This window comes from Rana temporaria, chromosome 8 (genome assembly GCF_905171775.1).
Source record: "Rana temporaria chromosome 8, aRanTem1.1, whole genome shotgun sequence".
NCBI classification, from domain to species: Eukaryota; Metazoa; Chordata; class Amphibia; order Anura; family Ranidae; genus Rana; species Rana temporaria.
In genome coordinates, this window is record NC_053496.1 from 116,420,230 (window position 1) to 116,435,787 (window position 15,558).

The following is a 15,558-nucleotide window of genomic DNA, read 5'->3' on the forward strand; positions in this document are numbered from 1 at the left end:
CTCCTTTAAGGGGATGTGGCAAGGGGTGTGTCCTATGCCTACATACTTTTGCTGATAGGTGTCCCTCATTCCCATCTCAGAAAGTTGGGAGGTATGCACATATCTATATGTGAGGATCTAAATAATATTTAGACTATTTGTAATAACAGGAACATATGCAAAAAGTCAAAACAACGTTTTATTTTGCCCAAAGAAAATGACAATACACAATGTAGGCAGCGTGTCTAAACACAACGGGCCAGATTCACGTATCCTGGCGTATCTTTGTGCGGGCGTAGCGTATCCTATTTATGCTACGCCTCCGCAACTGAGCAAGTGCTTTGTGAATACTGCACTTGCTCCGTAAGCCCGCGTAATTCAAATGTGGAAGAGGTGGGCGTGTTGTATGTAAATCAATCGTGACCCAACGTAAATGACGCGCTTAACGAAAGGCGCATGCGCCCGCATGCTCAGTATCACGTAGAATTTACTCCATTAGATACGCCAGGCCCAATGCCTGTGATGTGAACATAACCTACGCACAGCCCCATTCACGTACGACTTACGTAAACGACGTAAAAAGATACGCTTGCCGACGTCCATACTTTGAATTGGCTGCGCCTCATATAGCAGGGGTAACTTTACGCCGGACGTAAGCCTAACGTAAACGGCGTAGCGGGCGCAAGTACGTTTGTGAATCGGCGTATCTAGCTAATTTACATATTCGACGCGTAAATCCCTAGCGGCCAGCGTAAATATGCACCCCAAGATACGACGGCGTAGGAGACTTACGCCGCTTGTATCTTGGCAACAGAGAGGCGTATCTGATTCTATGAACCCGTCCACTTCCTAGGCAAGGAAACAACGAGGGTGGCACGCTCCTTAGGATTGGGGGAGGGAGGGGAGGGTGACACAAGGGAATAGATACAGGGATGAAGAGTTGAAGGAAGTCAGTTTTTCTTCTTTATTTTTTGCTAATTGCATTTGTATACTCTCTCCTTATAGTACAAGGTGGCTGTTTTCTATACTATGTTACTTTGCACCAATGTAAACTGTACCTGTCAATTACTGAATTAAGAAAAACAAATACAAATAAATGATTATGAATCAGGCGCACAGATACGACGGCACAGTTTCGGACTTACGGCGGCGTACGTGGAGATACGCCGTCGTAAGACCTTTGAGAATCTGGCCCAACAGTCCATAAGCCCTCCCAGTCTAAGATCTTTAGTAAGACGCACAAGAGGATCTCATACATACTGAAGCCAGCCATAGATGGTCTGAATCTCGTCCGGGTCAGCAGGGACTGGATGAGGTTCAATCCATGTATGGGCAGGCTGCTTGTATCCAAGTCCATCCAGCGACTTGGGTACAACCAGCATGTTGGATATTTGCATGCGATTCGGCTACAGCCGCCAGCAATAATCACTGTGTTCTTCTGGCCTGGACATCTCTATGCACCCCCTACCGTAGGAGACCACAATAGCTCAACAGGAGGGATTCCCTCATCAACACTAACTGTGTTGATGGGTCAATTGAGTGATTTTCCTTTCTGCAACCTGTGATTGCATCATCTATGGCCTGCCTGAGGGCTGTTGTAAGCCAGTGCCTAGGGGAGCAGGTCTAGAAAGAGTACATCTCCCACCCTGCAGGGCCAGGCACACACATTTTCCACAGCACACTGTAGTCAGAAAACAGTATTCCAGCTTTTTTTTTTCTTCTTGTATTTTATTAGGGGAATATTGAACTTGGATAGGGTTGAAGATATTATGGCATGCCCACTTGATCAAACTCAGAACTCCTCAGGGACACAAACTTTATACAGCCTTTATATACACTTCTCCTTCTACCTCCAGCACAATCTTGATTGTAGAACAACAACTCCAGGACCAGCTGGCACTGTAAGGATGGTCTGACAAGAGCACAATCAGACCATAGCAAATGCCCTTTGCAGGCAGGGATCGCGGGCCCCTTTGGTAGTGTAGCAAAAATAAGTCCCAGTGCTCAGCTGTCCTACTCGTGTGCCAAACCTCCTGGCTGCAGCTGCCTCTTTCACTAACCCTCCTAGCTAAGACTCCACAGTCCTCCCAGACTGACTTTGCATACATCCCATACTGCTTCCACCCAGTCCAGGGGCGGACTGACAACTCATGGGGTCCCTGGGCAATAGAAGATTATGGGGCCCCCGGGCTTACAGATGGCCACCATGCCAGGAGGTAGTGCAGAGGAATCTCTGGATTTTCACATCAAAAGCATGTCGGTTTCGTACATATCAGGGACAGATGTAAAAAAAACACAGATTTTTTACATACTGTCCCTGGTTTGACTCAGCTTGGCAACCCTGATGGGGCCCCCTAGTGGCATGAGGCCCTCGGGCAGTGCCCGAGTGCCTTAATGGTCAGTCCGCCCCTGACCCAGTCCTCTTAGGTATGCCTTTCTGTTCTCTGACTGTACACTCATCAGCTCTCCTGGCTGTCTTTCTCCCTGAAGATACGCTCGGCAATGTTCTCCTGCTGTCCTCAACCTTGCTCTCATGCCTCCTGGTCAGGATCCCTCCATGTGTCATGAGAAGGGTGCCTTAAACACCAAAGCCCAAGAACTTGTCAGTAAATACCTTATACAGCCCCCTTCTGTTTCTTGTCTGGTAAAAAGCCTAGGCTTCTGACATCATGTACAGCTCTCTCACTCACTCTCGTGAGAGTTTGCCAGGAAGGGGGATGAATGAGTCATAAGAGGGCCAATGAAAGCTGCAGGGCTGCAGAGCTGGAGGTGTGCCTCTGTGTGTCTATGTAAATCCAGGAAGTGAACAAGCGGCAAGCTTCAGCTGCCCACAGTTAAAATGGATGCAGCCAGACTTAGTGGAGGTAGATTTCTGCAGCATATTTGGCAAGTACAGACTTAAAGTATATATATAAAATAATATGGAAAGTGGTTGGAAGGAAGCTTCAGAATGGCAACAATGTTTTTATTACAAATTATGTGAGCAGACTGCAGTTCCTCTTTAACATAATTAATTTTGACCTTCATTATCAGTTGTAAACTAGATGCACACTGGCTTAATGTAGAACATTTTTAAATAATGCATTTGGGTGGCAAAAATATGAATGCAATCTACTCACTAGGGGGGTGAACCTCTGGGGGAATCTAGACTGGAAAAGGACCTGGGGGTCCTAGTAGATGGTAGGCTCAGCAATGGCATGCAATGCCAAGCTGCTGCTAACAAAGCAAACAGAATATTAGCCTGCATTAAAAAGGGGATTAACTCCAGAAATAAAACGATAATTTTCCCACTCTACAAGACTCTGGTCCGACTACACCTGGAGAATGCTGTCCAGTTCTGGGCACCAGTCCTCAGGAAGGATGAACTGGAAATGGAGCGAGTACAAAGAAGGGCAACAAAGCTAATAAAGGGTCTGGAGGATATTAATTATGAAGAAAGGTTGCAAGCACTAAACGCATTCTCTCTGGAGAAGAGATGCTTGAGAGGGGATATGATGTCAATTTACAAATACCGTACTGGTGACCCCACAATAGGGATAAAACTTTTGCGGAAGGGAGTTCAATAAGACACGTGGCCACTAAGAAGAAAAGAGGTTTAAACTTAAACTGCATAGAGGGTTCTTTACTGTATGAGCGGCAAGGATGTGGAATTCCCTTCCACAGTTGGTGGTTTCAGCGGGGGACATTGATAGTTTCAAAAAAACTATTAGATAAGCACATGAATGATCACAACATACAGGGATATACAACATAATACTGACATATAATTACACACATAGGTTGGACTTGTTGGACTTGTGTCTTTTTTCAACCTCACCTACCATGTAACTATGTAGGTTATTTACAAAAGGCAAATCCACTTTGCACTACAAGTGCAAACTACCAGTGCAAAGTGCACTTGAAATTGCACTGAAAGTGCTCTTGGTAGTGCAGTCGCTGTAAATCTGAGGGGAAGATCTGAAATGAGGCGAAGCTCTGCTGATTTGATCATCCAATCATGTGCAACAATTTTGAAAAAAAAACACAATATTTTAAACTTTTTTCTATAATAAACATCCCAATCAGCATCTCAGTGACACGCCGGGCTGGAGGACCCGAGGCCTTAAAAAGACGGCCTCCTGGCATTTTAGAGCCACCGTGTGGCCATCTTTTTACTATGGCCCGGGTCTGAAGAGGTTAATGGTTAATGATGAATCGTTTAGGTCTAAAGACTAACTAAACCCAATAACAAAATTATAATATACTGGAGCTTACTATTCCTTAGAAGTGGTGGCTGTATACACACACTTTTTTTCTAAATAACTGTTATTTTCTTGTTGCGCTTTATAATGTCATGCTCCAAAGAAGGTTCCAGAGTTAGCTGATACAAGATTAAGTATTAAATACAGGACTTTTTTTTTTACCAGCATTGCGTGATTTGTGTTTTTGCATATGACTGCTTATTGATATATCATTCCACGCTCAACCACAATTGCTAAGCACGCACAACATTACACCACACTCACTAAATGAGGGTTTTATCACATAATTGATCTATGCCATGTGTTACTTTGTCACTATAAGGTGCTTGTGCTTTACATGCTTTTGTGTCAGTGAAGTTATAAAATTAGAAGTATAATTCAACATGGTAATTGAACTGTCTTTACTATAGTGGTGTGCCTAAGATACAGAGGGCCCAGATACAAACTACGGGCCAGATCCTCAAAAGGGATACGCCGGCGTAACTGCTGTTACGCCGTCGTATCCCTGTTTCTAGCTATGGAACTGATCCACAGAATCAGTTTTCCATAGTTAGGCAGAAGATCCGACATGTGTAAGGGACTTACACTGCCGGATCTTAGGATGCAGTACCGCATCCGCCGCATGGGGCATTTCGTGTCGAAATGCCGCCTCGGGTATGCAAATTAGCACTTACCATGTAAAAACAGACCCTTCTGTCCAGCGACGCGATTTTTTTTTTGTTTTGAATTTTTTTTTTTCGCCGTATCTTTTTTTTTTCCCGACGCAACTTTATTGACCCGACGCGATCCACAAAGCTTGGCGTAACGTAATTTCGCGCTATGCACGTCGGGAAAATGACGTAAATTACGTTCACGTCGAAAGCATTGACTATTTGCGACGTGATTTCGAGCATGCGCACTGGGATACCCCCACGGACGGCACATGCGGCGTTAAAAAAAACCGTCATTTGCGTGGGGTCAAGACGAATTAACATAAAACACGCCCACATCTTAGTCATTTGAATTGCGCGCCCTTGCGCCGACACATTTACATTCTTTCTGGATACGGAAACTACGCTCTAAGTTACGGCGGCGTAGTGTATCCGAGATACGCTACGCCTGCCTAAAGATAGGCAGATCTTTGTGGATCTGGCCCCTTATGTTGTCAAAAATATCTTAGGCTGGCCTGTGATTTGTTCAGTACAGAGATAAGATTTGAATCTGCCATTGTTGTTACTAACGTGTATTCTGGGAAAAATGAAGGTGACGTGGTGTTTGGTAGCACTCCTCCGTCCTCCATACTCTTCACCTAGCGCTAGGGTTACCCTATTGTAGCCACCAAATAGAGAAGAATAAAAGTAGCACAAATGCCCATTGGTGATTGGTTCTGTTTAGGCACTGTCTGGCTACTATCACCTTTAAGAGCTCCAACAATAGAACCTCTTTCACCAATATTTCTAGGTGCAACATGCCGCCATTGCAAAGCCAAAGTGTGTTACACTGATCCCTTATGGTTTTCTTCGCAATATACATTTAACAAACAATTCTAGTGGGCAGATTTGGAAGCTAAGGTGAGCAGATGAGTTTTATTAAGTGAAGAGCGCTGAGTAAAACCTCTAATGCCGCGTACACACGAACGGAAATTTCGATAAGAAAAGTCTGATGTGGGCTTTTGGGCAGAAATTCCAACCGTGTGTAGGCTCTAGCGGAATTTTTCTGTTGGAATTTCCGCCAAGAAAAATTTGAGAGCTGGTTCTCAAATTTTCAGACAAGAAAAGTTCTTGGAGGAAATTCTGATCGTCTGTATGCAATTCCGCACAAAAATCCTATGCATGCTCGGAATCAATTTGACGCATGCTCGGAATCATTGAACTTTTCGCGGCTCGTTGTAGTGTCATACGTCACACATTCTTGACAGTTGGAATTTTGTGTGAACTTGTGTATGCAAGACAAGTTTGAGCCAAGATTCCATCTGAAAAAAATCTGCGGTTTTCTTGTCGGATTTTTCAATCGTGTGTACGCGGCATTACATTTAATACTTGTTGCATTGATTTGTATTAAGAATTAAAAAGCAAAGGAATTTTATTCACTTCTGTACCCTTACATCCTTGGGTTTAGATTGTTATACCAGAATCATGGCCGCAACTGCTGGTATAACCAGATTCTGGTATCAAAAGGCAGAGGCAGAAAGGGCCCCACCCCTTACCGCCACTTTCCCAGGCTCTCCCATTTCACCGAGGAGCCATGGAAAGCTGCAACCTGTCACATCGGAAGCACAGTGAAAAATAGGAGGTAACTTCCATTCTCTGATCACTTTTGTGACAAAAGAAAGCAGACGCTGTAAGGATTTTAGCACTTCTGGTTTCCGTTTGTTTGTTTACTAGTCGTTACCAGCTGGTAAAGCAGCAGACCAGTCTTGGTTGGACCAGCTTCTTTTGGAGAGATCACCAACAATAGACCCCAGATAATTCCGTAAAGTGTTCCTGTCACTGTTGTTTATCCCTTAGGATAGCAATAAAGTTGAAGCAAAAAATAAATAAATAAAGAGACAGTGTAAAAATATTTTTTAATTAAATTAAAAATAAAATAAAATGAACGTACACTGTAGTATGTAGTATGCATAGGTGGATGTTTGCCTCTGTGGTATGCTGATTACCATACATTGCCAATCAAATAAATAACTCTTATTAATGTTAACAGCATTTTGATGGTCATATGACTAATTCCGTTACTTCATTGTTTTTGAATATGGATATGTGCATGTTCTTTTTCTGATAGACAGCGATCTCTTGTTTTTGCAGGTCCTGCCCCAAGCTACACTCCATCTCCAGCAGCTAGTTACCCAGCACCCACGCAAGACCCAACAAGTCGCCCACCATGGGTGACTGATGATAGTTTCTCGCAAAAATTTGCACCAGGCAAATCTACAACTACCGTTACTAAGCAAATCCTGCCCAAAGCAGCACCACCTCCACTGGCTCCAATCACCACTCACAGCTATACACCTCAGCCCGTGAGCCATGCTCCCTCACAAGCACCTCGGGGGCTTATCCAGCGCGCTGAGAGATTCCCAGCAAGCAGCAGGACCCCTCTGTGTGGACAATGCAACGGTATTATTAGGTACGTACAGCACCAATAAAAAGATGAGATCAGAGCCATTTTTACCATTTGGTTTCAGGTCATTTTTCATGATTGTGAACTACTTGAGTTTAAATGAGGAAAGTAAAGCCCTGTACACACGATCGGTTTGTCCGTTGAAAAAAGACTGATGGACTGTTTTCATCGGACGAACCGATCGTGTATGGGCCCCATCTGTCTTTTTTCCATCGGTGTAAAAAAATAGAACGTGTTTTAAATTTTTCCTATGCATAAAAAAACGATAGAAAAAAACGATCGTCTGTGTGGAAGTCCATCGGAGAAAAATCCACACATGCTCAAAATCAAGTCGACGCATGCTCGGAAGCATTGAACTTCATTTTTCTCAGCACGTCGTAGAGTTTTACGTCACCGCGTTTTGGCACATTCGGATTTTTGACTGATGGTGTGTAGGCAAGACTGATGAAAGTCATATGGACGCCAAGTGTATGACACGGGAGCGTGCCCGCAAGCTAAACCCATCAGGAAAGAGCTTCCCAGAGGGAGTTAGCTTTAGGAGGGAGGAGCCGAGACAGCCGCCGTGGGACCCCAGAACAGCAGGATCTGAACTGCACAGTGGAGGTAAGTATAACATGTTTGTTATTTAAAAAAAAAAAAAACTATACAAACCCTTTAGGGCCCCATTTACACATGAGTGTTTTGTAGCTCCAAATTTGCTCAACTTCCAAAATCCCATGGTTTTCAATTGTGCCTGTTCACACCTAAGGCCCCATACACACGATAGAATCCATCCGCTGAAAAATCCCAGCGAATGGGTTTCAGCGGATAGATCCTATGGTGTGTACACTCCAGCGGATCTGTTTCCGCGGATATTTATCCCCTGGGATGGATTCCAGCAGATCAAATATTCGCTGACATGCTAAACAAATCTATCTGCTGGAATCCATCCCAACGGATGGATCCGCTGGTCTGTATAGACTCACCGGATCCATCCGTCCGAAGGGATCCCCCGCATGCGTCGTAATGATTCGACGCATGCGTGGAATTCCTTATATGACAGCGTCGCGCACGTCGCCGCGTCATAATCGCGGCAATGGCGCGACACGTCATCGCCAGAGGATTTCGGCGCGGATTTCAATGCGATGGTGAGTACACTCCATCGCAGAGAAATCCGCTGAAATCCTCGAGAGGATTTATCCGCGGAAACGGTCCGCTGGACCGTATTCGCGGATAAATCCTCTCGTGTGTATGGGGCCTTAGTGTTGTGCTGATTCAAGCTTGTAGCTCAAAAAGTAAATGACCTTCTTTTGAACTATAATGCCCTGTACACACGGTCGGTTCGTCTGATGAAAGCGGTCCGATTGACTGTTTTCATCGGACGAACCGATCGTGTGTGGGCCCCATCGTTTTTTTTCCCATCAGTGAAAAAAAATAGAACCTGTTTTAAAATTTTCTGATGGTTAAAAAACCGATAGGAAAAAATAATTGTCTGTGGGGAAATCCATCGGTCAAAAATGCTCAGAATCAAGTTGACGCATGCTCGGAAACATTGAACTTAATTTTTCTCTGCACGTCATTGTGTTTTACGTCACTGCGTTGGACACGATCGGATTTTTAACTGATGATGTGTAGGCAAGACTGATATAAATCAGCTTCATCTGATATCTGATGAAAAAATCCATCGATCCGTTTTCATTGGATTAACCGATCGTGTGTACGTGGCATAAGTGTACAGCCAATTCCCAACCAATTTCAAAGGGCGTTTTTGAAAAAAATGCAAACGCAAACAATATGCAAAAACTCACATATCACACATATTTTTTTCCTTGTTACTATCTTTCCTATGGTAATAAATAATTAAAAAAGCTCAAGCCTCAGAGTCCTGCAAAAATGCCCATACAAACACTAAAAACACTGCAAAACTACCAAAGACACTCAGCTTTAGGCCCCTTTCAGACGTCCGCTCCGCTCGTCCGTGTATTACAAGTCCGTTAACGGACTTGTAATACATCCCTATGGGATCGCGTCCGTTAGCGGATGGAGCATCCGCTAGCGTCCGCGTCCGTCGGGATCCGGTTTTCGGACGGAAGAAAACCCTATTTTTCTTCCGTCCGGCGGAACGGAACTGATGCAGACGGACAGACGGTCCGTCTGCATCCGGTTCCCCATAGGGCAGAGCGGAGCTGAGACAGGGCGGTCCCTGCACTGTGTGCGGGGACCGCCCTATCCGCCGCCAGCTCAGCGGGGATCCCCGCTTAGCCGACGGAGACACACGGAGCGGACCCAGAAACGGTCCGCTCCGTGTGAAAGAGCCCTAAGTGTGCAGCCTTATCCTCATACACACGATTGGATTTTCATCAAAGCTGTGGAATTTTGTGTGAAGGGCGTTGGCCGTGAACTTGTTCTGCATACAGACAGCAAAACTATGTCGGCTAACAAACAGAAACTACGTGTTTTTTCTGCTCTTTAGTGCCACCCTTTGGGCAACTTTTGCTAATGTTGTCTTATGGTTAGCATTGTTTCTGAGCATGCATGTTTGTACTTTGGATATTTTTTTCCGACAGACTTGTGTACACACAATCGTAAAATCCAACAAACACATTTGTTGTTGGAAAATTTTAAAGCATGCTATCTCACATTTGTTGTCGGAAATTCCGAACTGTAGGACAACTTGAGTTGTGGGTCCCTCCTTCATAAGGTCACCAGGCCTATCCCGAGACATAAGCCTTCCGCTTGGTCTCCTCCAGGGCAGGTCCTCCCCTGGTTTCCTTCAATAAGTGTAGCTTCTTTCTCTTAGATGGACAGCTTTGGATCCCTCTTGACTTGTAGGCCCCAGTCAGCATAACTGGGCCTAGTGATAAAGATGCAGCCTCGGGCCAACGTGGTCCTGGGGCTGGAAATCACGCAACACATACCTTGTGCCAAGAGGGCCACAGGGCGAAGGACCACTCCCACTGGGCTGCCCCAGAGGAAAGATACTCAATGACCTATGGCTTGCCCGTGTTCCAACACTGGCCTGTGGGGGTATCACCACCTACAGGCAACAGTGGGAAAATGCTATCAGGCACAGCCACTGCCAGGACAGAGCTAATTTAGCATAAATCATACAGTCTGAGCCACGTTATCGGCTCAGACACTCACTAAATTTAACATAGCGCCCAGTTATTTGGGAGCAGGGCACTACAGTCCTCAAAGATTTCCTGGTATTTACTGCCCAGTGACAATGGCTTTAAAAGCCAAGAAGTGAGAAAAAAGGGGCTGACGGGGGTTTTAGCCTCTCTTTTAAAAAAAAAGGATTTTGCAGTGTTGCTGTTTGAAATTTCCCCTCACTTCCTGTCTGGTAAAACTATTAACAGTACTCCAGATGGAGAAAAACTCAACTGGGGAAAGATTAGTACCCCTTTTTATAGACATATACTGTAAGTAGTTGTGTATTAGAGGAATTTTGTTTTTTAAGTTGATGGTCATGAAAGTTATATCTAAATGTTCAATCTTTTTTAGATAGATGGATTTTCTTTAGCATTTTGGGTCCGAACACTGATAACTATAGTGATATTTTGCTTTCTGATGATTATATAGGGGACCTTTCTTAGTGGCAATGGGTCGATCATGGCATCCTGAGGAGTTTAACTGTGCCCACTGCAAGTCATCCCTGGCTGATGTGAGTTTTGTTGAGGAGCAGAAGGGCGTTTACTGTGAACGGTGCTATGAGCAGTTCTTTGCCCCAACGTGTGCTCGCTGCAACACTAAGATCATGGGGGTAAGTAACATTTTATATGAATTTAAAATACCAAACTATTATTCGGATACATATTTTGGAAATTGTGCCCTCCTTAAGTATAGTCTTTTCTCATGTTTCAAAATCTAGTACAGTAAACAGTATACAGTAATACAGACAGTAAATCCAATCACAAAAATCATATAAGATTTAACATGCTAATGTACTTTCAAAATTGTTTTCAAATAGTGCGTTTGACTCGAACATTGGCTGTTCACCCGTTCAGCGAACAGAAAATAATTTGGGGTGTTCGCGGCAAATTCTAAAAGCAGCGGAACATCGTTAAAAGTCTATGGGAGAAATCAAAAGTGTTCCTTTTAAAGGTTACTATGCAAGTTATTGTCATAAAAAGTGTTTGGGGACCTAGGTCCTACCAACTAAACGCAAACCGGATGGAATAGCATGCCGCTGCAAGATGCTGTGGTAGCCATGCTGGATCAGTATGCCTTCAATTTTGAATAAATCCCCAACAGTGTCACCTGCAAAGCACCCCCACACCATCACACCTCCTTCTCCATGCTTCACGGTGGGAACCAGGCATGTAGAGTCCATCCGTTCACCTTTTCTGCGACGCACAAAGACACAGGGGTTGGAACCAAAGATCTCAAGTTTGGACTCATCAGACCAAAGCACAGATTTCCACTGGTCTAATGTCCATTCCTTGTGTTCTTTAGCCCAAACAAGTCTCTTCTGCTTGTTGCCTTTCTTTAGCAGTGGTTTCCTAGCAGATATTCTACCATGAAGGCCTAATTCACACAGTCTCCTCTTAACAGTTCTAGAGACGTGTCTGCTGCAAAAGGTGGCTACTTTGAAGAACCTAGAATATGAAATATATTTTTAGTTGTTTCACACTTTTTTGTTATGTATAATTCCACATGTGTCAATTCATAGTTTTGATGCCTTCAGTGTGAATCTACAATTTTCCTAGTCATGAAAATAAAGAAAAGTCTTTGAATGAGAAGGTGTGTCCAACCTTTTGGTCTGTATGTGTATATATATATATATATATAAAGTACAGCACTTAAATTGTAATAAGTAACAGTGATAATTTCAGAAGACCACATAACCTTTGGATATAAAGTGCACAGTGCAGAAAATTACAAAGAAAGAAAAAATATATATAATTCATATATATCAAAGAAAGTCCAAAGAGGTTGTAACATTTCCAATGTAAAATGTAATCAAAGTAGTTATGGATGGTAATGAAAACAGTCCATATATAACACCCATAAGTAGGCATCCACCACCAAGGATGGGTATTACGCTTACCGGATCTACTGAGTCAATAAGGCATTGGTAATCCAAATATTGATTACAGAGGCAGCTTGGAAGGTCTCAATTCACCACCTTGCCATAGGATTACCACTCACTCGATAATATTAAGCATTCCGGTAAACTATGTAATATAAAAAAGCCTCCACATAGTGTAAAACCATGATTGCCAACTTTATTTAAAAAGGTAGAACACTCACATCACATCCAATAGTAAAGTCTTTAAAGTAGTTGTAAACCCCTTTTTTGGACTTCTACCTATAGGTAAGCCTAGAATAAGGCTTACCTATAGGTAGTGGAAATATCTCCTAAACTTGCACGGTTTAGGACATATTTCACTTGTAGTCCGCCAAAAATGTTAACGGCGCATGCATGGGGAAGAAACAAAACTAAGTGCTATTTCTTCCCTAGCCTGTGACGTTAATGGTGGCTCCCGTGCGCATATGCGGGAGTGACGTCACGTGGCTCCGGCAAATCACAGAGCTGGAGTCCACAGCCTGGAAGGAAGAGGGGCCTACACAGGGGACACCGCTGGATTCTGTTGCAGGTAAGTGTCAGATAATGGGCTAGTATGTGATGCATACTAGACCATTATGCTTTTCATTTGCTGGCTTTGCAGCAAATAAAAGAGGAAGTAAAACCCATCAGGGTTTACTTCTTCTTTAATGCTCGAGAGCTCCTCTCAAAGGTGTGTGTGTGTGGGGGGGGGGAGGTCTGCCTGTAAGAGCATATGCCTGTAAACTCCTGAAAAAGCCACGCATGAACACATTGGCTAACATGGAGGGGAGATTCCAGACAGGAAAAATTGAGAGCATAAAAAAGCTCAAAAGCCTGAGCTTCTTTGAGATGCAGTATGCATGAGCCCTTAGGAATATCCACTTTTTGTGGCTATTACGATTGACAATTGTATTTATAAAAAGCGTTGTCATAATTGTTCAATTACTTAATCTAAATTACATTCTAAAAAAAAGACTGAAAGGCTATTGCCTCATTTTAACAAGCACAGAGTGCCTAAAAGCACCAAGAGAACTTGAGGTCTTACCACCAACAGTTCATACTGGTGCAGTTGATCAATTTTTTTAAACATTTTGCTGGCAGTAGTAAAAGCACTTTGTCCTAGGTCAGAAGAAATGTTGAATATAGAGGATGCCAGACAAGCTTTGAAATATAAGGTGTCCATAGTGTAGGCGCTGTGCCCTGCTTTATCGTTTTGAGAAAGCAATGAATGTAAATACCGTACTCATTATTTTAAGCATAGAAGAAAGCTCAATGCCATGTGTTAGGTCATATACTTCAGACAGACTGTCTAGATAACAATCCCAAGCTGTGAATAGACCCAACAGTGCATTACAAGGTCACAATGCACCACATTAGCTAGATTAGAAAAAGCCTGGCAGTACAACAGAAAAACAGCATGACCTTATCTTGCTTTACTCACTGCCACATTAAAGTGGAGTGACAAACACTTGGGAACCATTTCTTGGAAATTATTCTCCTATGGATGCCTTTCTATCTGTAGGATTAGACATGATTTCAAGCTAGAAGTAAATGACATTCAGGAAAGAGGCAATCATGCTTGGCAAACAAAGTTGTTGTAAAGAAAGGCAGAAGGTTTGTTATCTTAATGCATTCTATGCATTAGGATAAAAAGACTTCTGTGTGCAGCAGCCGCCCTCAGCCCCCCTAACACTTACCTGAGGTTCCTCTAGCTCCAGCAATGTTGAAGGAATGTCTCGGCCTTCTGGGGCTCCCCTCCTTATAGGCTGAGACAGCAGCGCGTGGCTCCTTTTGCTGTCAATCAAAGTCAGTCAGCCAATGAGACTAGAAAGGGGGTGGGACACAGGGAGTGTGACTCGGCTCGGGTGCCCCCATAGCAACCTGCTTACTGTGGGGGAACCCAAAAGGAGGGAGGGGCCAGGAGCACCGAAAAAGGGACCAGAGAAGAGGAGGATACAGCCTGCTCTGCAAGTATAACATGTTCGTTATTTTTCATTTTTTTTTAAATCAAGACTTTACAATCACATTAATGTTCCTGTCTTTGCTATATCTAGTGGCAAAAAAACATTTGTTTTAAATGTAAGATTAAAATTTCTGGGTCGTATATAACATGTTTACATTCTTTGCAACCTTACAAACAGGACTGTAATTCATACAAAGGAATGTAGGGCAATAATTTGCACCGTTTCTAGGATACCCTTTTCCTAACTACAGTACAGTTTTTTTTAGCAAATCTAATTTTATTTCAATATCAAAAATAGAAATCTGATGAAAACCCACTAGTACTTGCCAACCATACAATTGATGGGGTGAGTGTGGACAGTGACAAAAAAAAAAATATTGGGGTCTCTGGATACACTTGATTCACCCTCATCTGGCATAGTGACCCACTCACATTGAATATAAAGGCTAGGGTGCTTACTTGATCTTATCTGTATAAGAAACACTGTTTTAAATCAACAATTACAAGCTGAATTTATCCTCGACGAGAGGGTGTTCTATCTATACCATCAACACCAATATGCTTTCATGCAAAACATTACACGTGCCTCCATCATCTCTGACACCCCTGTATTTGACTTGATTGTTAACAATATTCTATTTTTTTTATACAACAAACATGTTATACTTAGAGCCAGTTCACACAGGGGCAACACGACTTCCAGCACGACTTTGGGAGGCAACTTGGACACGACTTGAGTATGAATCATCAGGCAACTTACAAGGCAACTTCAAGTTGCCTCCAGGACAGTACAAGGCAACTTCAATTTGCCTCCAGGACAGGAGGCTTTCCAGTGGCCAATCACACATCAATCAGCTCTGAGAGAGGGAGGGGTTTGCCTGAGAAATGTATGTTATCTTCCTGTATTGTTGCTTCAGTTAAAGCGGGAGTTCACCCGAAAAAAAAGTTTAACTTTCATTCTGGGAAGCACAATCGGGTGTTTTTTTTTTTAAATCAATGCAGTACTTACCGTTTTAGAGATAGATGTTCTCCGCCGCTTCCGGGTATGGTCTTTGGGACTGGGCGTTCCTATTTGATTGACAGCCTTCCAAACGTCGCATACAGCGTGTCACGAGTTGCCGAAAGAAGCCGAACGTCGGTGCGGCTCTATACGGCGCCTGCGCACCGACGTTCGGGTACTTTCGGCAACTCATGACGCGCTGTATGCGACGGTCGGAAGGCTGTCAATCAAATAGGAATGCCCAGTCCCGCAG

At 43.5% G+C, this 15,558-nt stretch overlaps 1 protein-coding gene across 1 annotated transcript in view; it reads left to right on the forward strand.

The window, feature by feature from the left end:
• The window catches only part of LOC120910437 (LIM domain-binding protein 3-like), a 66,712-nt gene that overhangs the window by 39,553 nt on the left and 11,601 nt on the right, over positions 1-15,558 (forward strand). The window contains exons 7-8 of the mRNA XM_040322195.1: positions 7,001-7,319; positions 10,875-11,055. Of these exons, the coding sequence (XP_040178129.1) occupies positions 7,001-7,319; positions 10,875-11,055 (500 nt within the window). The remainder of the gene's footprint in view (positions 1-7,000; positions 7,320-10,874; positions 11,056-15,558) is intronic.